Below are 24,861 nucleotides of genomic sequence, written 5' to 3' on the forward strand. Positions count from 1 at the left end.
GTCACACTGATTTCCTTGTGCGGCCAAAACTGAACAGCACGAGCCACTAGGCTTTATGGGATAAATGCTTTGACTGTTGTGAAATTGTTAGATATTACTTGTTAGATATTTCTGCACTGTCGGAGCTAGAAGCACAAGCATTTCGCTACACCCGCTATAACATCTGCTAAACACGTGTACGTGACAAATACAATTTGATTTGATTTGATTGGAACAAAATACAAGAAAGGCTAATAGTTTGTTAACGCCACCTGCTCTAATTCGGTCAGTAACAGTCATTCAAGAAGATCTAAATGTATATTCCCTTTAAACTGATTGAGATCAATTGATTGGCATGCAGAGACAGTTTGGATATTTCACCGGTAAAACGTGAAGAATTATAATTCACAACTGACAGTGATAGTCTTTTTTAAAAGTAGGTATGACTAACTTGGTGTTTGAGGGTATTAAAAAATCTACGTTGCAATTGGAGGATGTATTTTATGCATATTCTGTAATAATATTCAATAGGCTACATTTGTCGGTACTAACTTTGATTGAGAAACGATGACGTAATTGAAGCAAACACCACATACTGTAACAATGTTAAAGTAAAATGTAAAATATCTGTGAAGCTACAGACATCTGAAAACCCTTCTACCAAACTTCGTCATATACAGGCGGTATGCTTCCAGCTTTCAGCTTTGTTTTGTTTTTTGTGGGTTTGGATCAGATTATCTTTGATTTTGTTATTCCTGTGACTCTTTGCATCCCATCTCAGTGCACACCCTTCCCTCCACCTCTCCCTTCCCTCCTCTCCTCTCCCTTCCCTCCACCTCTCCCTTCCCTCCTCTCCTCTCCCTTCCCTCCACCTCTCCCTTCCCGTCCTGTGAAGTTACAGTGTTCCCTCTCTTTCATTGATGAAAGCTCAAAAGGCCCATAAAGAGCCATAAAGGAGAGCTTTTCATGGATCTAACAAGACATCTAACAGTTATAGCAGAGCAACCCCCAGCAGCACAGCCAGTACACCTGCAGCAGCCAGCAGCCCCCAGCCCAGCAGCCCCCAGCCCCCAGCCCAGCAGCCCCCAGCCCAGCAGCCCCCAGCCCAGCAGCCCCCAGCAGCCCCCAGCCCAGCAGCCCCCAGCCCAGCAGCCCCCAGCCCCCAGCCCAGCAGCCCCCAGCCCAGCAGCCCCCAGCCCCCAGCCCCCAGCCCAGCAGCCCCCAGCCCAGCAGCCCCCAGCCCAGCAGCCCCCAGCCCCCAGCCCAGCAGCCCCCAGCCCCCAGCCCCCAGCAGCCCCCAGCCCCCAGCCCCCAGCCCAGCAGCCCCCCAGCCCCCAGCCCCCAGCAGCCCCCAGCCCCCAGCCCAGCAGCCCCCAGGCCAGCAGCCCCCAGCCCCCAGCCCCCAGCCCCCAGCCCAGCCCCCAGCCCAGCAGTAGCCCCCAGCCCCCAGCCCCCCAGCCCAGCCCCCCAGCCCAGCAGTAGCCCCCAGCCCCCAGCCCCCCAGCCCCCAACCCCCAGCCCAGCAGCCCCCAGCCCCCAGCCCCCAACCCCCAGCCCAGCAGCCCCCAGCCCCCAGCCCAGCAGCCCCCAGGCCAGCAGCCCCCAGCCCCAGCCCCCAGCCCCCAGCCCAGCCCAGCAGCCCCCAGCCCCCAGCCCCCAGACCCCCAGCCCCCAACCCCCAGCCCAGCAGCCCCCAGCCCCCAGCCCCCAGCCCCCAGCCCAGTAGCCCCCAGCCCCCAGCCCCCAACCCCCAGCCCAGCAGCCCCCAGCCCCCAGCCCAGTAGCCCCCAGCCCCCAGCCCCCAACCCCCAGCCCAGCAGCCCCCAGCCCCCAGCCCCCAGCCCCCAGCCCAGTAGCCCCCAGCCCCCAGCCCCCAACCCCCCAGCCCAGCAGCCCCCAGCCCCCAGCCCCCAGCCCAGTAGCCCCCAACCCCCAGCCCAGCAGCCCCCAGCCCCCAGCCCAGTAGCCCCCAGCCCCCAGCCCCCAGCCCAGTAGCCCCCAGCCCCCAGCCCCCAACCCCCAGCCCAGCAGCCCCCAGCCCCCAGCCCCCAGCCCAGTAGCCCCCAACCCCCAGCCCAGCAGCCCCCAGCCCCCAGCCCCCCAACCCCCAGCCCCCCAGCCCCCAGCCCAGTAGCCCCCAGCCCCCAGCCCCCAGCCCCCAGCCCCCAGCCCCCAGCCCAGTAGCCCCCAGCCCCCAGCCCCCCAGCCCCCAGCCCCCAGCCCCCAGCCCCCAGTAGCCCCTCTTACTCCATTGATGCTAGCAGAGAGACTGTGGACTGAGAGTAATCAGGGAGGTATATTCTTGGTTGGGTAAATCTTACTGGTCTTTAAACATCGTATTGTAATTTGCTGAGCACAATCTTTGACTGGGATTATTGGTGGAATTTGATCCTTTCTCCCATAATCCTTCCAAAGTTTACAACACAGTCGTTATTGGCAGACAGACTGGATTGTACTTCGCCTGTCGTCTCTTATGGCAGACTGTTCGAATACATTTAGCTGGCCATCACATACAAGATTTGGTTCTGAGTTCTGAGATGACCTGTTCTGTGATTTGCCTGGGGTACCTTACCTCGTCTGTGATTGGCCACAGCCAGGAAATGTTCTTCCTGTATGCTGAAGGCCTCCCAGTCCAGAGCACTGTGTGTCTCTATGGTCTGATAGCGAAGGAACATTAACTTCCTGCTGCTCCACTTATAGATCACTGACTCCTCCCACTCCCCACCAGGCTGGCCCTTGGAGTTAGCCACCGCTAGGAACATCTGACCAGGAGGACAATCAAGAAGAGTAGAACGGATATAATCAATAGCAGAACCAAGAGAACCTGTTGTAGAACATAAGAGTAGAACCATGCAGAGGTGCATTTGGTTTGCTAACTTGCTAGCTAACTTGCCGACCAAACCGGCTCCGCACGTGCGCCTGCGTGCAAATGTTGATTTTGTCTATCCCCACCAGATAAGTTCACGACACGTAGGTTAAAATACCAAAACCAACTGTGAACCAATTATATTAATTTGGGGACAGGTCGAAACAGTCTTGCGGCTTGGGGGTAGAAGCTGTTCAGGGATCTGTTGGTTCCAGACTTGGTGCGTCGGTATCGCTTGCCGTGCGGTAGCATAGAGAAAAGTCTATGACTTGGGTGGCTGGAGTCTTTGCTCTGACACCGCCTGGTATAGAGGTCCTGAATGGCAGGGAGCTCGGCCCCAGTGATGTACTACTCTCTGTAGAGCCTGGCGGTGGTTCAGGGAGCTCGGCCCCAGTTATGTACTGCTCTCTGTAGAGCCTGGCGGTGGTTCAGGGAGCTCGGCCCCAGTGATGTACTGCTCTCTGTAGAGCCTGGCGGTGGTTCAGGGAGCTCGGCCCCAGTGATGTACTGCTCTCTGTAGAGCCTGGCGGTGGTTCAGGAGCTCGGCCCCAGTGATGTACTGCTCTCTGTAGAGCCTGGCGGTGGTTCAGGGAGCTCGGCCCCAGTGATGTACTGCTCTCTGTAGAGCCTGGCGGTGGTTCAGGGAGCTCGGCCCCAGTGATGTACTGCTCTCTGTAGAGCCTGGCGGTGGTTCAGGGAGCTCGGCCCCAGTGATGTACTGCTCTCTGTAGAGCCTGGCGGTGGTTCAGGGAGCTCGGCCCCAGTTATGTACTGCTCTCTGTAGAGCCTGGCGGTGGTTCAGGGAGCTCGGCCCCAGTGATGTACTGCTCTCTGTAGAGCCTGGCGGTGGTCAGACGGTGCAGCTGTAGAACGTTTTGAGGATCTGAGGGCCCATTCCATATATTTTCAGCCTCCTGAGGGGAAAGGCGTTGTGGTGCCCTCTTCACAACTATGTTGGTGTGTGTGTGGACCATGTTAATTCCTTAGTGATGTGGACACCGAGGAACTCTCGACCTGCGCCACTACAGCCCTGTCGATGTGAATGGGGGCGTACTCGGCCCTCCGTTTCCTGTAGTCCACGATCAGAGACTTTGTCTTGGTCACGTTGAGGGAGAGGTTGTTGTCCTGGCACCACACGGCCAGGTCTCTGACCTCCTCCCTATAGGCTGTCTCATCGTCGTCGGGGATCAGGCCTACCACTGTTGTGTCAACAGCAAACTTAATGATGGTGTTGGAGTTGTGCCTGGCCATGCAGTCATGGGTGAACAGGGAGTACAGGAGGGGACTGAGCACGCACCCCTGAGGGGCCCCTCTGTTGAGGGATCACCATGGCGCATGTGGTTAAGAGCGTTGTGCCAGTAACCGAAAGGTCGCTGGTTCTAATCCCCAAGCCGACTAGGTGAAAAATCTGTCGATGTGCCCTTGAGCAAGGCACTTAACCCTGATTGCTCCTGTAAGTCGCTCTGGATAAGAGCGTCTGCTAAATGACTAAAATGTAAATGTAATGTAAATGTGTTGTTGCCTACCCTTACCACCTGGGGGCGGCCCGTCAGGAAGTCCAGGATCCAGTTGCAGAGGGAGGTGGTCAGTCCCAGGGTCCTTAGCTTAGTAATGAGCTTTGAGGGCACTATGGTGTTGAACGCTGAGCTGTAGTCAATGAACAGCATTCTCACGTAGGTGTTCCTCTTGTCCAGGTGGGAAAGGGCAGTATGGAGCGCAATAGAGATTGCATCATCTGTGGATGATATGCGAATTGGAGTGGGTCCATTTCATGGCTAAAGATGTGAGTGCTACGAGCGACAGTTATTTAGACAGGTTACCTTGGCGTTCTTGGCCATAGGGACTATGGTGGTCTCCTTGAAACATGTAGGTATTACAAACTGGGTCAGGGAGAGGTTGAAAATGTCAGCGCATGCTCTGAGTACGCGCCCTGGTAATCCGTCTGGCCTTGTGAATGTTAACCTGTTTAAAGGTCTTACCCACATTGGCTATGGAAGCGTCATTGCACAGTCATCCGGAACAGCTGGTGCTCTCACGTATGGTTCAGTGTTGCTTGCCTCGAAACGAGCATAGAAGGCATTTAGCTTGTCTGGTAAGCTTGCGTCACTAGGCAGCTTGCGGTTTCCCTTTATAATCCTTGATAGTTTGCAAGCCCTGCCACATCCGACAAGCGTCAGAGCCGGTGTAGTTGGATTTGATCTTGGTCCTGTTTTGACGCTTTGCCTGTTTGATGGTTCGTCGGAGGGCATAGCTGGCGTCCGGGTTAGTCCTTGAAAGCGGCAGCTCTAGCCTTTAGCTCAGTGCGGATGTTGCCTGATATCAATGGCTTCTGGTTGGGATATGTACAGTTGAAGTCGGAAGTTTACATACACTTAGGTTGGAGTCATTAAAACTCATTTTTCAACCACTCCACAAATTCATTGTAAACAAACTATAGTTTTGTCAAGTCGGTTAGGACATCTACTTTGTGCAGGACACAAGTAATTTTTCCAACAATTGTTTATAGACAGATTATTTCACTTATAATTCACTGCATCACAATTCCAGTGGGTCAGAAGTTTACATACACTAAGTTTACTGTGCCTTTAAACAGCTTGGAAAATTCCAGAAAATGATGTCATGTCTTTAGAAGCTTCTAATAGGCTAATTGACATAATTTCAGTCAATTGGAGGTGTACCTGTGGATGTATTTCAAGGCCTACCTTCAAACTCAGTGCCTCTTTGCTTGACATCATGGGAAAATCAAAAGAAATCAGTCAAGACCTCAGAAAAAATATTGTAGACTTCCACAAGTCTGGTTCATCCTTGGGAGCAATTTCCAAACGCCTGAAGGTACCACATTCATCTGTACAAACAATAGTACGCAAGTATAAACACCATGGGACCATGCAGCCGTCATACCACTCAGGAAGGAGACGCGTTCTGTCTCCTAGAGATGAACGTACTTTGGTGCGAAAAGTGCAAATCAATCCCAGAACAATAGCAAAGGACCTTGTGAAGATGCTGGAGGAAACAGGTACAAAAGTATCTATATCCACAGTAAAACGAGTCCTATATCGACATAACCTGAAAGGCCGCTCAGCAAGGAAGAAGCCACTGCTCCAAAACCGCCATAATAGTCCCCTGTAGCTCAGTTGGTAGAGCATGGCGCTTGCAACGCCAGGGTTGTGGGTCCGTTTCCCACGGGGGGCCAGTATGAAAAAAATGTATGCACTCACTAAGTAAAACAGAACTGTTTGGCCATAATGACCATCGTTATGTTTGGAGGAAAAAGGGGGTCGCTTGCAAGCCGAAGTAGAAATCTTAATCCAAATCACGTTAATATTAATGATCGCCTGTTCCGATGTCTTTTCGGTCATAGGACACGATAACGGAAACATTATGTACAACAAAAGTTACGATCAAGCAGCAACAACCACAAAAAAACAACACACAAATAGCAGAATTAGTCAGGAGCCGTAAAACGTCCGCTATACATTCCAGTGTACTTCATACTTCGAGGGAAAATGTCAGTTCATTCACAGTCCAGTTTAATACCATCTTTCCTCACATCAAATGTAACGTAACACCATGATCAAGAAGAACAGGTGAACAACACGGTGAGTGAGAAAACACCTAATGTACGTCCAAAATGGCACCCTATTCCCCTACATAGTGCACTACTTTTAACCATGGACCAATAGGGTGCCATTTCAGACACAACTCCAGTGATAATTACACTGCAGCAGGTATTGACAGAACAGAGACTCTCAGCTGTAATTAACTGTGAGATGACACTAAGGGGAAGTGGAGAGGCGTTAGTCATAAATCATCATAACATCAGACAAAATACATTTCTGTGATTTTATACATGTGTGGTTTTATGAAAGTAGCACAGCAGGTCTTCAGCGCCCTCCTCCCGGGTTCATAAACCCACATCAAAAAGGGCCTCTGTGTGCAGGGACCGGGAGCAGCTGTGGACATTACACAGGTTGTGTTGTGTTTTGTTCTAGGTGCAGCCTCTGTTGTTAAGAGCAGACCTGTTTCCCCGTCTCCCTCATAAACACAGGTCTGAGGAAGCTTCATCCAGATGATGTCATCACAACCAGCCATGGCCACTGGGAAAGTTGATCATGTCGAACTCGTCACTAGTCGTATTAAAGATTACTTGAATACTTTGTCTGTGTCCCAAATGGCACCCTACTCCGTTTATAGTGCACTCATTTTGACCAGAGACTATACCTAGACAGGTACTCACCTTGTTGCCCACAGTGAAGTACTTCCATGCACGTGCTTCATAGGTGGTGATGTTCTGATACACTTGAAACTTCCCATCCACCCACTTGTAGATCCCAGAGCCCGGCTTGGTCTCGCGATTGGCTGTGGCAGCGAACAGTCCTTGGGAGGGGATGTGGAACACCTCGATGTCGAACGTCTCTGAGTTGGTGTAAAGGTCCTGGTAGTCTTCCACATAGTCCAGACGCTCTTTCTCTGTGCATTAGAGACTAGCGTTATTCAGCCGGTCAGTTGTGACTGATGCATCTAGGCTATAGAATAAGTGATTGTTCCTGAACACGAGACAACATTTAGACAAGGAGGAGGCTAGCCTGGTCCAGGAGCAGAGCCAAACGACCACCTCTGGTTCTACCAATCACCTCACCAAACTTTTAATTGGCTAAATTCTTCACACCTGGTCTCCCATTGAATCAAAAACATGACATGGCCTGTGGCACTGCAGAACCAGGTTGCCTACTCCTGGTCTGAAATCTACTATTTCGGAGACTCATCTCACCTTGCAGCAGAGGCAGCCACAGCAGTCCATCACACAGGAACAGGCCTTTCTTCAGAGTGTTGAACCACAGCTGGCCCTGCTCTGCCTTGGCACAGGGAGGCTGGCTCCCAGGGGTTATATGCACTTCAGCCTCTGTCACGGAGGAGAGAGAGCATTGAGTTGAATTGATCTTGATGACGAGCTTCATAACAAGGTGAGTCTCCCTAGCTAATTGATCTTGATGACAAGGTGAGTCTCCCTAGGTAGGCAGACAGGTTGCCTCCCACATTAACAATATTCCAATATACACCGCTCCCATATACAGTGCTCCCATGTTGTCCTGGGTCTGGGATTTAAGGTGCTCTTGTTTTTAATGTCATCAATCTTTCTCATACTCTCAATCCGTTTAAAAAATTTTTGATTGTTGTAAAAGTCTGGTGACTAGATGTAATGACAGCGCCTAACCAATATTGAGATGTAATGACAGCGCCTAACCAATGGGGTTATCTTGAGTATCATCAAATATATTGATTAATTCAAGGTTATCAACCTGAGAAGTGGCAAACATTGATTGATTTAATTAATTTGATAATGAACAGTAGTAGGCTGCTCCCCCTGGAGACATGACATACATAAACAATGAAGGGGGATAAAAGCAGCATAAAGCCTGGAGTCTTATTTATCTTATTTCCATAGTGGACTAAACCTCGCTGCTGAGTGTTTTACGTTGATGTCTTGATTGGTAGCAGCAGTTGAGCTTGGGGAGCGGCCAAATCAAAATGTCAGCCTCTCACAAAGACGACTCATTGTTCTTGCCAAGACAGTGAGCGGTGAAACCACACTGAATCACTAATGATGAATGTCTGTCGGCAAGTAAACCAATAAGTACGTCTTCAATGACGGATTTTCACATTCACACTCCGAGGATGACCGGACACGTCAATCAAGCTGTCTGAATGCAGTGTTTAGCTTGGATCCTATTCACAGTACTAAAGTGTGAAGCGAACAAATGAGATCTTAAATACGCAATTAGTGAGTGATCACATGGTATTCATTCGGTATTGGATCCGATAGCTATACCTGACGTCGTGTAGAGTAACGTTCTGATAGTCTTCATCCTGTTAAGTCTGTGTCCCAAATGGCACAATATTAGATAAATAGTGCCCTACTTTTGACCAGAGCTCTATGGGCTCGGAAAGTATTCAGACCCCTTGACTTTTTCCACTTTTTTTTTCATTACAGCCTTATTCCCTCATCAATCTGCATGCAATACCCCATAATGACAAAGTGAAAACAGATTTTTTTTTTTTTGTTTGGAAATGTATTAAAAATAAAAAACTGAAATACCTTATTTACATAAGTATTCAGGCTCTTTGCTATGAGACTTTGGAACCACCAAGACTCTTCCTAGAGCTGGCCGCCCGGCCAAACTGAGCAATCGGGAGAGAAAGGCCTTGGTCAAGGAGGTGACCAAGAACCCGATGGTCTCTCTGACAGAGCTACAGAGTTCCTCTGTGGAGATGGGAGAACCTTCCAGAAGGACAACCATCTCTGCAGCACTCCACCAATCAGGCCCTTGTGGTAGAGTGGCCAGACGGAAGCCACTCCTCAGTAAAAGGCACATGACAGCCCGCTTGGAGTTTGCCAAAAGGCACCTAAAGGACTCTCAGACCATGAGAAACAAGATTTAACTCTTTGGCCTGAATGCCAAGCTCCACGTCTGGAGGAAACCTGGCACCATCCCTACGGGGAAGCATGGTGGTGGCAGCATCATGCTGTGGGGATGCTTTTCAGCGGCAGGGACTGGAAGACTAGTCAGGATCGAGGGAAAGATGAACGGAGCAAAGTACAGGGAAATCCTTGATGAAAACCTGCTCCAGAGCGCTCAGGACCTCAGACTGGTGTGAAGGTTCACCTTCCAACAGGACAACGACCCTAAGCACACAGCCAAGACAACACAGGAGTGGCTTCGGGACAAGTCTCTGAATGTCCTTGAGTGGCCCAGCCAGAGCCCGGACTTGAACCCGATCTAACATCTCTGTAGAGACCTGAAAATAGCTGTGCAGCGACGCTCCCCATCCAACCTGACAGAGCTTGAGACGATCTGCAGAGAAGAATGGGAGAAACTCCCCAAATACAGGTGTGCCAAGCTTGTAGTGTCATACCCAAGAAGACTCAAGGCTGTAATCGCTGCCAAAGGTGCTTCAACAAAGTACTGAGTAATAGGTCTGAATACTAATGTAAATGTTATATATTTCAGATTTGTATTTGTAATACATTTGCAAAAATGTCTAAAAACCTGTTTTTACATTTTACATTTACATTTTAGTCATTTAGCAGACGCTCTTATCCAGAGCGACTTACAGTTAGTGAGTGCATACATTTTTTCATACTGGCCCCCCGTGGGAATCGAACCCACAACCCTAGCGTTGCAAGCGCCACGCTCTACCAACTGAGCTACTTTTGCTATATCATTATGCTTTATTGTGTGTAGATTGATGAGGGGAAAAAACCATTGAATCCATTTTAGAATAAGGCTGTAACGTAACAAAATGTGGAAAAAGTCAAGAGGTCTGAATACTTTCTGAATGCACTGTATATGGAATAAGTGATTTGATCCTGCACCATGTTTATCAGCAGAGCTGCAGTATACACAACAGGCTAGTCCCCTCACTGTGTTTTCACATGAAACACCTGACCCTACATACCATCACAACCACTGACTCAACTCACAGATACAGTTACCCTGTTCACCATACCATCACAACCACTGACTCAACTCACTGATACAGTTACCCTGTTCACCATACCATCACAACCACTGACTCAACTCACTGATACAGTTACCCTGTTCACCATACCATCACAACCACTGACTCAACTCACAGATACAGTTACCCTGTTCACCATACCATCACAACCACTGACTCAACTCACAGATACAGTTACACTGTTCACCATACCATCACAACCACTGACTCAACTCACAGATACAGTTACCCTGTTCACCATACCATCACAACCACTGACTCAACTCACTGATACAGTTACCCTGTTCACCATACCATCACAACCACTGACTCAACTCACAGATACAGTTACCCTGTTCACCATACCATCACAACCACTGACTCAACTCACTGATACAGTTACCCTGTTCACCATACCATCACAACCACTGACTCAACTCACTGATACAGTTACCCTGTTCACCATACCATCACAACCACTGACTCAACTCACAGTTACAGTTACCCTGTTCACCATACCATCACAACCACTGACTGAACTCACATATACAGTTACCCTGTTCACCATACCATCACAAACACTGACTCAACTCACAGATACAGTTACCCTGTTCACCATACCATCACAACCACTGACTCAACTCACTGATACAGTTACCCTGTTCACCATACCATCACAACCACTGACTCAACTCACTGATACAGTTACCCTGTTCACCATACCATCACAACCACTGACTCAACTCACAGATACAGTTACCCTGTTCACCATACCATCACAACCACTGACTCAACTCACTGATACAGTTACCCTGTTCACCATACCATCACAACCACTGACTCAACTCACTGATACAGTTACCCTGTTCACGATACCATCACAACCACTGACTCAACTCACTGATACAGTTACCCTGTTCACCATACCATCACAACCACTGACTCAACTCACTGATACAGTTACCCTGTTCACCATACCATCACAACCACTGACTCAACTCACTGATACAGTTACCCTGTTCACCATACCATCACAACCACTGACTCAACTCACTGATACAGTTACCCTGTTCACCATACCATCACAACCACTGACTCAACTCACAGATACAGTTACCCTGTTCACCATACCATCACAACCACTGACTCAACTCACTGATACAGTTACCCTGTTCACCATACCATCACAACCACTGACTCAACTCACTGATACAGTTACCCTGTTCACCATACCATCACAACCACTGACTCAACTCACTGATACAGTTACCCTGTTCACCATAAAATCACAACCACTGACTCAACTCACTGATACAGTTACCCTGTTCACCATACCATCACAACCACTGACTCAACTCACTGATACAGTTACCCTGTTCACCATACCATCACAACCACTGACTCAACTCACAGATACAGTTACCCTGTTCACCATACCATCACAACCACTGACTCAACAGTTACCCTGTTCACCATACCATCACAACCACTGACTCAACTCACTGATACAGTTACCCTGTTCACCATACCATCACAACCACTGACTCAACTCACTGATACAGTTACCCTGTTCACCATACCATCACAACCACTGACTCAACTCACTGATACAGTTACCCTGTTCACCATACCATCACAACCACTGACTCAACTCACATATACAGTTACCCTGTTCACCATACTATCACAACCACTGACTCAACTCACTGATACAGTTACCCTGTTCACCATACCATCACAACCACTGACTCAACTCACTGATACAGTTACCCTGTTCACCATACCATCACAACCACTGACTCAACTCACTGATACAGTTACCCTGTTCACCATACCATCACAACCACTGACTCAACTCACTGATACAGTTACCCTGTTCACCATACCATCACAACCACTGACTCAACTCACTGATACAGTTACCCTGTTCACCATACCATCACAACCACTGACTCAACTCACTGATACAGTTACCCTGTTCACCATACCATCACAACCACTGACTCAACTCACTGATACAGTTACCCTGTTCACCATACCATCACAACCACTGACTCAACTCACTGATACAGTTACCCTGTTCACCATACCATCACAACCACTGACTCAACTCACTGATACAGTTACCCTGTTCACCATACCATCACAACCACTGACTCAACTCACTGATACAGTTACCCTGTTCACCATACCATCACAACCACTGACTCAACTCACTGATACAGTTACCCTGTTCACCATACCATCACAACCACTGACTCAACTCACTGATACAGTTACCCTGTTCACCATACCATCACAACCACTGACTCAACTCACTGATACAGTTACCCTGTTCACCATACCATCACAACCACTGACTCAACTCACTGATACAGTTACCCTGTTCACCATACCATCACAACCACTGACTCAACTCACTGATACAGTTACCCTGTTCACCATACCATCACAACCACTGACTCAACTCACTGATACAGTTACCCTGTTCACCATACCATCACAACCACTGACTCAACTCACAGATACAGTTACCCTGTTCACCATACCATCACAACCACTGACTGAACTCACATATACAGTTACCCTGTTCACCATACCATCACAACCACTGACTCAACTCACTGATACAGTTACCCTGTTCACCATACCATCACAACCACTGACTCAACTCACTGATACAGTTACCCTGTTCACCATACCATCACAACCACTGACTCAACTCACTGATACAGTTACCCTGTTCACCATACCATCACAACCACTGACTCAACTCACTGATACAGTTACCCTGTTCACCATACCATCACAACCACTGACTCAACTCACTGATACAGTTACCCTGTTCACCATACCATCACAACCACTGACTCAACTCACAGATACAGTTACCCTGTTCACCATACCATCACAACCACTGACTCAACTCACTGATACAGTTACCCTGTTCACCATACCATCACAACCACTGACTCAACTCACTGATACAGTTACCCTGTTCACCATACCATCACAACCACTGACTCAACTCACAGATACAGTTACCCTGTTCACCATACCATCACAACCACTGACTCAACTCACTGATACAGTTACCCTGTTCACCATACCATCACAACCACTGACTCAACTCACAGATACAGTTACCCTGTTCACCATACCATCACAACCACTGACTCAACTCACTGATACAGTTACCCTGTTCACCATAGCATCACAACCACTGACTCAACTCACTGATACAGTTACTCTGTTCACCATACCATCACAACCACTGACTCAACTAACTGATACAGTTACCCTGTTCACCATACCATCACAACCACTGACTCAACTCACAGATACAGTTACCCTGTTCACCATACCATCACAACCACTGACTCAACTCACTGATACAGTTACCCTGTTCACCATACCATCACAACCACTGACTCAACTCACTGATACAGTTACCCTGTTCACCATACCATCACAACCACTGACTCAACTCACTGATACAGTTACCCTGTTCACCATACCATCACAACCACTGACTCAACTCACAGATAAAGTTACCCTGTTCACCATACCATCACAACCACTGACTCAACTCACTGATACAGTTACCCTGTTCACCATACCATCACAACCACTGACTCAACTCACATATACAGTTACCCTGTTCACCATACCATCACAACCACTGACTCAACTCACTGATACAGTTACCCTGTTCACCATACCATCACAACCACTGACTCAACTCACTGATACAGTTACCCTGTTCACCATACCATCACAACCACTGACTCAACTCACAGATACAGTTACCCTGTTCACCATACCATCACAACCACTGACTCAACTCACTGATACAGTTACCCTGTTCACCATACCATCACAACCACTGACTCAACTCACTGATACAGTTACCCTGTTCACCATACCATCACAACCACTGACTCAACTCACTGATACAGTTACCCTGTTCACCATACCATCACAACCACTGACTCAACTCACAGATAAAGTTACCCTGTTCACCATACCATCACAACCACTGACTCAACTCACTGATACAGTTACCCTGTTCACCATACCATCACAACCACTGACTCAACTCACATATACAGTTACCCTGTTCACCATACCATCACAACCACTGACTCAACTCACTGATACAGTTACCCTGTTCACCATACCATCACAACCACTGACTCAACTCACTGATACAGTTACCCTGTTCACCATACCATCACAACCACTGACTCAACTCACTGATACAGTTACCCTGTTCACCATACCATCACAACCACTGACTCAACTCACTGATACAGTTACCCTGTTCACCATACCATCACAACCACTGACTCAACTCACTGATACAGTTACCCTGTTCACCATACCATCACAACCACTGACTCAACTCACTGATACAGTTACCCTGTTCACCATACCATCACAACCACTGACTCAACTCACTGATACAGTTACCCTGTTCACCATACCATCACAACCACTGACTCAACTCACTGATACAGTTACCCTGTTCACCATACCATCACAACCACTGACTCAACTCACTGATACAGTTACCCTGTTCACCATACCATCACAACCACTGACTCAACTCACTGATACAGTTACCCTGTTCACCATACCATCACAACCACTGACTCAACTCACTGATACAGTTACCCTGTTCACCATACCATCACAACCACTGACTCAACTCACTGATACAGTTACCCTGTTCACCATACCATCACAACCACTGACTCAACTCACTGATACAGTTACCCTGTTCACCATACCATCACAACCACTGACTCAACTCACTGATACAGTTACCCTGTTCACCATACCATCACAACCACTGACTCAACTCACTGATACAGTTACCCTGTTCACCATACCATCACAACCACTGACTCAACTCATTGATACAGTTACCCTGTTCACCATACCATCACAACCACTGACTCAACTCACTGATACAGTTACCCTGTTCACCATACCATCACAACCACTGACTCAACTCACTGATACAGTTACCCTGTTCACCATACCATCACAACCACTGACTCAACTCACTGATACAGTTACCCTGTTCACCATACCATCACAACCACTGACTCAACTCACTGATACAGTTACCCTGTTCACCATACCATCACAACCACTGACTCAACTCACTGATACAGTTACCCTGTTCACCATACCATCACAACCACTGACTCAACTCACTGATACAGTTACCCTGTTCACCATACCATCACAACCACTGACTCAACTCACTGATACAGTTACCCTGTTCACCATACCATCACAACCACTGACTCAACTCACTGATACAGTTACCCTGTTCACCATACCATCACAACCACTGACTCAACTCACTGATACAGTTACCCTGTTCACCATACCATCACAACCACTGACTCAACTCACATATACAGTTACCCTGTTCACCATACCATCACAACCACTGACTCAACTCACTGATACAGTTACCCTGTTCACCATACCATCACAACCACTGACTCAACTCACTGATACAGTTACCCTGTTCACCATACCATCACAACCACTGACTCAACTCACAGATACAGTTACCCTGTTCACCATACCATCACAACCACTGACTCAACTCACTGATACAGTTACCCTGTTCACCATACCATCACAACCACTGACTCAACTCACTGATACAGTTACCCTGTTCACCATACCATCACAACCACTGACTCAACTCACTGATACAGTTACCCTGTTCACCATACCATCACAACCACTGACTCAACTCACAGATAAAGTTACCCTGTTCACCATACCATCACAACCACTGACTCAACTCACTGATACAGTTACCCTGTTCACCATACCATCACAACCACTGACTCAACTCACTATACAGTTACCCTGTTCACCATACCATCACAACCACTGACTCAACTCACTGATACAGTTACCCTGTTCACCATACCATCACAACCACTGACTCAACTCACTGATACAGTTACCCTGTTCACCATACCATCACAACCACTGACTCAACTCACTGATACAGTTACCCTGTTCACCATACCATCACAACCACTGACTCAACTCACTGATACAGTTACCCTGTTCACCATACCATCACAACCACTGACTCAACTCACTGATACAGTTACCCTGTTCACCATACCATCACAACCACTGACTCAACTCACTGATACAGTTACCCTGTTCACCATACCATCACAACCACTGACTCAACTCACAGATACAGTTACCCTGTTCACCATACCATCACAACCACTGACTCAACTCACTGATACAGTTACCCTGTTCACCATACCATCACAACCACTGACTCAACTCACTGATACAGTTACCCTGTTCACCATACCATCACAACCACTGACTCAACTCACAGATACAGTTACCCTGTTCACCATACCATCACAACCACTGACTCAACTCACTGATACAGTTACCCTGTTCACCATACCATCACAACCACTGACTCAACTCACTGATACAGTTACCCTGTTCACCATACCATCACAACCACTGACTCAACTCACTGATACATGCCCTCGTAAAACTGACTATCCTACCGATCCTTGACTTCGGCGATGTCATTTCCAAAATAGCCTCCAACACTCTACTCAGCTAATTGGATGTAGTCTATCACAGTGCCATCCGTTTTGTCACCAAAGCCCCATATACTACCCACCACTGTGACCTGTACGCTCTCGTTGGCTGGTCCTCACTACATGTTCGTCGTCAAACCCACTGGCTCCAGGCCAGCTATAAATCACTGCTAGGCAAATCCCCGCCTTATCTTAGCTCATTGGTCACCATAGCAACACCCACCCGTAGTCTGCGCTCCAGCAGGTATATCTCACTGGTCATTCCCAAAGCCAACACCTCCTTTGGCCGCCATTCCTTCCAGTTCTCTGCTGCCAATGACTGGAACGAATTGCAAAAATCTCTGAAGCTGGAGACTCTTATCTCCCTCAATAACTTTAAGCATCAGTTGTCAGAGCACCTTACCGATCACTGCACCTGTACACAGCCCCTCTGAAATTAGCCCACCCAACTACCTCATCCCTATATTGTTATTTATTTTGCTCTTTTGCACCCCAGTATCTCTATTTGCACATAATCTCTTGCACATCTAGCATTCCAGTGTTAATACTATTGTAATTATTTTGCACTATAGCCTATTTATTGCCTTACCTCCATAACTTGCTACATTTGCACACACTGTATATATATTTTCTGTTGTATTTCTGACTATATGTTTTGTTTTACCCCATATGTAACTCTGTGTTGTTTTTATTGCACTGCTTTGCTTTATCTTGGCCAGGTCGCAGTTGTAAATGAGAACCTGTTCTCAACTGGCTTACCTGGTTAAATAAAGGTTAAATAAAAAATTTAATAAAAATCCACCAGGAAGATTGTGATTGTTTTGGAGAGCTCAACGCAAAACCGTCCATAGGTCTACTCACCATACGGATACAGAGGATAGAGGGTAGTATATTATCTCTACTCACCATACGAATACAGAGGGACTATGTTGTTCCCAGTGGGTGTGATGGGCACGGTGAGCAGGGCCTGAGGGACAGAGAGGACTGCCAGTATGGGGTCTGAAGAGGGACAAACTCTGGAGGTAGCGTCTGAACCAGGCAACAGAACCAGCTGTCGCAGCAGACCCTGAGAGAGAGAGAGAGAGAGAGAGAGAGAGAGAGAGAGAGAGAGAGAGAGAGAGAGAGAGAGAGAGAGAGAGAGAGAGAGAGAGAGAGAGAGAGAGAGAGAGAGAGAGAGAGAGAGAGAGAGAGAGAGAGAGAGAGAGAGAGAGAGAGAGAGAGAGAGAGAGAGAGAGAGAGAGAGAGAGAGAGAGAGAGAGAGACAGAGACAGAGACAGAAGAAGAGAGACCCTTTTATATATAGAGAGAGCTGATCGTTATGGGTAATGTTCCCCTGCCATAGAGAGAGCGGTTAGTTATGGGTAATGTTCCCCTGCCATAGAGAGAGGAATATTAGTTATGGGTAATGTTCCCCTGCCATAGAGCGAGAGCTGTTAGTTATGGGTAATGTTCCCCTGCCATAGAGAGAGAGCTGTTAGTTATGGGTAATGTTCCCTGTCATTGAGAGAGAGCTGTTAGTTATGGGTAATGTTCCCCTGCCATAGAGAGAGGAATATTAGTAATGGGTAATGTTCCCCTGCCATAGAGAGAGGGGTGTTAGTTATGGGTAATGTTCCCTGCCATAGAGAGAGCTGTTAGTTATGGGTAATGTTCTCCTGCCATAGAGAGAGCTGTTAGTTATGGGTAATGTTCCCCTGCCATAGAGAGAGCTGTTAGTTATGGGTAATGTTCCCCTGCCATAGAGAGAGGAATATTAGTTATGGGTAATGTTCCCCTGCCATAGAGAGAGGAATGTTAGTTATGGGTAATGTTCCCCTGCCATAGAGAGAGGGATGTTAGTTATGGGTAATGTTCCCCTGCCATAGAGAGAGCTGTTAGTTATGGGTAATGTTCCCCTGCCATAGAGAGAGCTGTTAGTTATGGGTAATGTTCCCCTGCCATAGAGAGAGGAATATTAGTTATGGGTAATGTTCCCCTGCCATAGAGAGAGGAATATTAGTTATGGGTAATGTTCCCTGCCATAGAAAGAGAGCTGTTAGTTATGGGTAATGTTCCCCTGCCATAGAGAGAGTGGTTAGTTATGGGTAATGTTCCCCTGCCATAGAGAGAGCTGTTAGTTATGGGTAATGTTCCCCTGCCATAGAGAGAGTGGTTAGTTATGGATAATGTTCCCCTGCCATAGAGAGAGTGGTTAGTTATGGGTAATGTTCCCCTGCCATAGAGAGAGCTGTTAGTTATGGGTAATGTTCCCCTGCCATAGAGAGAGCTGTTAGTTATGGGTAATGTTCCCCTGCCATAGAGAGAGCTGTTAGTTATGGGTAATGTTCCCCTGCCATAGAGAGAGCTGTTAGTTATGGGTAATGTTCCCCTGCCATAGAGAGAGCTGTTAGTTATGGGTAATGTTCCCTGCCATAGAGAGAGCTGTTAGTTATGGGTAATGTTCCCCTGCCATAGAGAGAGCTGTTAGTTATGGGTAATGTTCCCCCTGCCATAGAGAGAGCTGTTAGTTATGGGTAATGTTCCCCTGCCATAGAGGAGCTGTTAGTTATGGGTAATGTTCCCCCTGCCATAGAGAGAGCTGTTAGTTATGGGTAATGTTCCCCTGCCATAGAGAGAGCTGTTAGTTATGGGTAATGTTCCCTGCCATAGAGAGAGCGGTTAGTTATGGGTAATGTTCCCCTGCCATAGAGAGAGCTGTTAGTTATGGGTAATGTTCCCCTGCCATAGAGAGAGCTGTTAGTTATGGGTAATGTTCCCTACCATAGAGAGAGTGGTTAGTTATGGGTAATGTTCCCCTGCCATAGAGAGAGCTGTTAGTTATGGGTAATGTTCCCTGCCATAGAGAGAGCGGTTAGTTATGGGTAATGTTCCCCTGCCATAGAGAGAGCTGTTAGTTATGGGTAATGTTCCCCTGCCATAGAGAGAGCTGTTAGTTATGGGTAATGTTCCCCTGCCATAGAGAGAGCTGTTAGTTATGGGTAATGTTCCCTGCCATAGAGCGAGCGGTTAGTTATGGGTAATGTTCCCCTGCCATAGAGAGAGCTGTTAGTTATGGGTAATGTTCCCTGCCATAGAGAGAGCGGTTAGTTATGGGTAATGTTCCCTGCCATAGAGAGAGCTGTTAGTTATGGGTAATGTTCCCCTGCCATAGAGAGAGCTGTTAGTTATGGGTAATGTTCCCTGCCATAGAGAGAGCTGTTAGTTATGGGTAATGTTCCCCTGCCATAGAGAGAGCTGTTAGTTATGGGTAATGTTCCCTGCCATAGAGAGAGCTGTTAGTTATGGGTAATGTTCCCTGCCATAGAGAGAGCTGTTAGTTATGGGTAATGTTCCCCTGCCATAGAGAGAGCTGTTAGTTATGGGTAATGTTCCCTGCCATAGAGAGAGCTGTTAGTTATGGGTAATGTTCCCCTGCCATAGAGAGAGGGGTGTTAGTTATGGGTAATGTTCCCCTGCCATAGAGAGAGCTGTTAGTTATGGGTAATGTTCCCCTGCCATAGAGAGAGCTGTTAGTTATGGGTAATGTTCCCCTGCCATAGAGAGAGCTGTTAGTTATGGGTAATGTTCCCCTGCCATAGAGAGAGCGGTTAGTTATGGGTAATGTTCCCCTGCCATAGAGAGAGCGGTTAGTTATGGGTAATGTTCCCCTGCCATAGAGAGAGCTGTTAGTTATGGGTAATGTTCCCCTGCCATAGAGAGAGGAATATTAGTTATGGGTAATGTTCCCCTGCCATAGAGAGAGCTGTTAGTTACGGGTAATGTTCCCCTGCCATAGAGAGAGCTGTTAGTTATGGGTAATGTTCCCCTGCCATAGAGAGAGCTGTTAGTTATGGGTAATGTTCCCTGCCATAGAGAGAGCTGTTAGTTATGGGTAATGTTCCCCTGCCATAGAGAGAGCTGTTAGTTATGGGTAATGTTCCCTGCCATAGAGAGAGAGAGCTGTTAGTTATGGGTAATGTTCCCCTGCCATAGAGAGAGCTGTTAATTATGGGTAATGTTCCCCTGCCATAGAGAGAGCTGTTAGTTATGGGTAATGTCCCCTGCCATAGAGAGAGCGGTTAGTTATGGGTAATGTTCCCCTGCCATAGAGAGAGCTGTTAGTTATGGGTAATGTCCCCTGCCATAGAGAGAGCTGTTAGTTATGGGTAATGTCCCCTGCCATAGAGAGAGCGGTTAGTTATGGGTAATGTTCCCCTGCCATAGAGAGAGCTGTTAGTTATGGGTAATGTCCCCTGCCATAGAGAGAGCGGTTAGTTATGGGTAATGTTCCCCTGCCATAGAGAGAGCTGTTAGTTATGGGTAATGTTCCCCTGCCATAGAGAGAGCTGTTAGTTATGGGTAATGTTCCCCTGCCATAGAGAGAGCTGTTAGTTATGGGTAATGTTCCCTGCCATAGAGAGAGCTGTTAGTTATGGGTAATGTTCCCCTGCCATAGAGAGAGCTGTTAGTTATGGGTAATGTTCCCCTGCCATAGAGAGAGCTGTTAGTTATGGGTAATGTTCCCTGCCATAGAGAGAGCTGTTAGTTATGGGTAATGTTCCCTGCCATAGAGAGAGCTGTTAGTTATGGGTAATGTTCCCTGCCATAGAGAGAGCTGTTAGTTATGGGTAATGTTCCCCTGCCATAGAGAGAGCTGTTAGTTATGGGTAATGTTCCCTGCCATAGAGAGAGGCTGTGTTTAGCCGTTCAACATGAGAATCTCTCTGGTTTACAGACAGTCGCTCTCCTCTAAGGCATCACTGGACTAGACTGGTCCTTTGGGTTGTTTTGCTATGTGACAATGACCATGGGGCCGATTCAGACTTAGGAGATGTACGCCTTTCCTACGGCTTTCCTATGGCTTTCCTACGGCTTTCCTACGGCTTTCCTACGGCTTTCCTATGCCTTTCCTACGGCTTTCCTACGGCTTTCCTACGCCTTTCCTACGGCTTTCCTACACTCTTCTCTGTATTTGGTATTCAGACTTACCTTATTCAGTCACGTAACTCCCTCTGCAGGCTCTAAATACATTTCATTCAACTGCTGAAAACCCTCCCAATTTCAGTACATTGATCTTAAGCCATCCCTTTCAATACGGTGTAACTTTTAGTTAGAATTTTGACGACAGACTCAATAGACTATATCAAGAGAACGGTTTCAGAATATCAGGGATTAATGAAAGAAAGACATCTAAATATATGCATATTCGTCTCCGTTTCAGCACCAATTGGTAGATTAAAAAATACTCTGATATTGTAGATTATTTAGGTTAGTATTTATGAATCATTAAAAAAATGGTGGTTTGATTCATTTTGAAAATTGCCACATTTAGTTATTTTAAAAAAAAAATTATGTACTCTCTCTAGTTATTCAACCCATGGTAATATTTGAAGATTAGTGTACATAGAATTATAATAGGGAGCATAGTGTACATTAGTTGGCTATACCCTCATCTATTGCCTGCACTAGTGCTGAGCGATTAACCAACATTACATTTTTGGGGGGGTTATTAAACAACTAATTGAGTGATGTCGGTTCAATTACTTGAATTCCATTTAGTTCGTTTTTTTGTGAGCCCATCCGTTTTTCTAGAGATAAATCAAATCATTCGCGAAAGAAATCAAGTCAAGAACTATGCGGGACGCTGGTCTGAAGAGAGTTGTAGTTTTCATTAAGCAAACATTCAACCTGGTTCAGCTCAGAAACGTGGTAATGAACTACAATGACCATAATCCATTGCGCCAGTTTTTTCCAGCTAAAACGGATCAGAGAGGAAGAGGCAAAGCGAGAGGTTGCACTCTCGCCCAAATCTGTCCAAAATAAGCCCAATGCATTTCGATATGGTCATTTTGGACCTAAGCTTGTCGCCTGCCTTCCCGCCTTTTGGACAACAACTCCCATTGTGAGGGCGGAGACATGAGCATCTCGTTATTATATACAGATCTCTGGACAGATACATTTTTACGCCTACTACGTTAGATTAGATACACACGGACCGCATGAGAGAGGAATGTACACAATGACCAGAGGGACAGAGACAGTTCGTGAAAGTATGGCTGATCTACTTTGAAGAACAAGTAAAATGATTGTCAGACAGCTCTGCAGCATGCTTAGGCAGGCTAGCTAAATAGGATGACTAAAGACCAAACAGTATTGGAAGCACATAACGTCAGATGGTCTCCCTGGCTGACTGCTACTGCCTGAGCAGAGATGAGATGATGACTTTAAGGAATGAAAAATAATAAAGTCATTTAAAAAAACGAAGTAATATACATTGTAATTTCCTAGGTTTCTACCGAATGTGGACCTGATCAGATACAATGGAATATTTTGAATGTTTTGGCAATTCAATGTTAACTATTTTTGGCTTTGGAATCTCCATTAAAAAACTCTAAAATCATAGGAACGTCATTATTTCATATTTCATATTTATTGCATTACGTCTTTAAAAAGAAACCGAAATCGAAAACCGTGATTATTTTTTAAGTATTGGAACCCGAAACCAAACCGACCTCAAAAAGCACTAATCGCTCAGCACTAGCCTGCACTAACCATGGGACTGTGTGAAGACACGGCCAAGTATTGCACCATGCGTCGGGGTCACACTGTCAAGGCTTGGGATGCGCTCCATAATTATTTAATTAGCCTACATGTCTTTAATATATATACATAATCAACTGTTACTAATGATCCTCAGCAACAACCACAAAGCCATGACGGGGTTTAGAGAGGGAGCAAATGAAGGTCAACTAAACAATGTAATTAAATGGAATGATAATGTAGCCTATACCAACTGAAGGGAACTAACAATGTAATTAAATGGAATGATAATGTAGCCTATACCAACTGAAGGGAACTAACAATGTAATTAAATGGAATGATAATGTAGCCTATACCAACTGAAGGGAACTAACAATGTAATTAAATGGAATGATAATGTAGGCTGTACCAACTGAAGGGAACTAACAATGTAATCAAATGGAATGATAATGTAGCCTATACCAACTGAAGGGAACTAACAATGTAATTAAATGGAATGATAATGTAGCCTATACCAACTGAAGGGAACTAACAATGTAATTAAATGGAATGATAATGTAGGCTGTACCAACTGAAGGGAACTAACAATGTAATTAAATGGAATGATAATGTAGGCTGTACCAACTGAAGGGAACTAACAATGTAATCAAATGGAGTGATAATGTAGGTTATACCAACTGAAGGGAACTAACAATGTAATTAAATGGAGTGATAATGTAGGTTATACCAACTGAAGGGAACTAACAGTAAATTGGCAGTTGAATGTGTTTTTATTGACTGACGGTTGATACTGATTGTGGCTAATATTTATCATGATAGAAATAGGAAACAAAGAAAGTCGGGGTAGACTATAATTAAGACTTTCGAGAGTGCCCATCCCTGCAAGTTAAAAGGTTGGACAATTTAAATTCTGCATAATGGAACAGCATTTCATAAACTTTACTGTGGGAATGTTGATATTCTTCAGTTTGCTGCCATTTGACTTGGTTCACATTTGTCTCCAGTGATTATAAGGTAAAATAGATCTAAAACAAGTGTAATGTATATTTACAATTCCCTTATCCAAACGGATTACTAATTTACGTAGCTCTTATCACAATTACAGCGCAAGGAGAATGGTGTTATTTCTATCTGAAAAACGAAAGTTGATGCTTTTTCTACTTGGAACCGTCAGGTTCGCTTGACCTGATTCATGGTTTCCTCTCACGTAAAGGTGGTGGACTTATGAGGGAATTAAGTCAATGTCAGAATACGGCGTATCTGTAGACACACCTCCACCACACCGCCAGGGGCCGGGGGCCGGGGACCAGGGGCTGGGGGCCGGGGACCAGGGGCTGGGGGGCTGGGGCCGGGGACCAGGGGCTGGGGGCCAGGGGA

General features: G+C 46.5%; 1 protein-coding gene across 1 annotated transcript in view; it reads right to left on the reverse strand.

Moving 5' to 3' along the window:
* The window catches only part of LOC121555150 (thrombospondin-type laminin G domain and EAR repeat-containing protein), a 44,058-nt gene that overhangs the window by 9,342 nt on the left and 9,855 nt on the right, over positions 1-24,861 (reverse strand). Inside the window, exons 4-7 of the mRNA XM_041868956.1 lie at positions 17,872-18,031; positions 7,617-7,748; positions 7,083-7,315; positions 2,552-2,741 (exon numbers count right to left, since the gene is read on the reverse strand). Coding sequence (XP_041724890.1) covers positions 2,552-2,741; positions 7,083-7,315; positions 7,617-7,748; positions 17,872-18,031 — 715 coding nt within the window. The remainder of the gene's footprint in view (positions 1-2,551; positions 2,742-7,082; positions 7,316-7,616; positions 7,749-17,871; positions 18,032-24,861) is intronic.

This window comes from Coregonus clupeaformis, unplaced genomic scaffold (genome assembly GCF_020615455.1).
Source record: "Coregonus clupeaformis isolate EN_2021a unplaced genomic scaffold, ASM2061545v1 scaf0075, whole genome shotgun sequence".
NCBI lineage: Eukaryota > Metazoa > Chordata > Actinopteri > Salmoniformes > Salmonidae > Coregonus > Coregonus clupeaformis.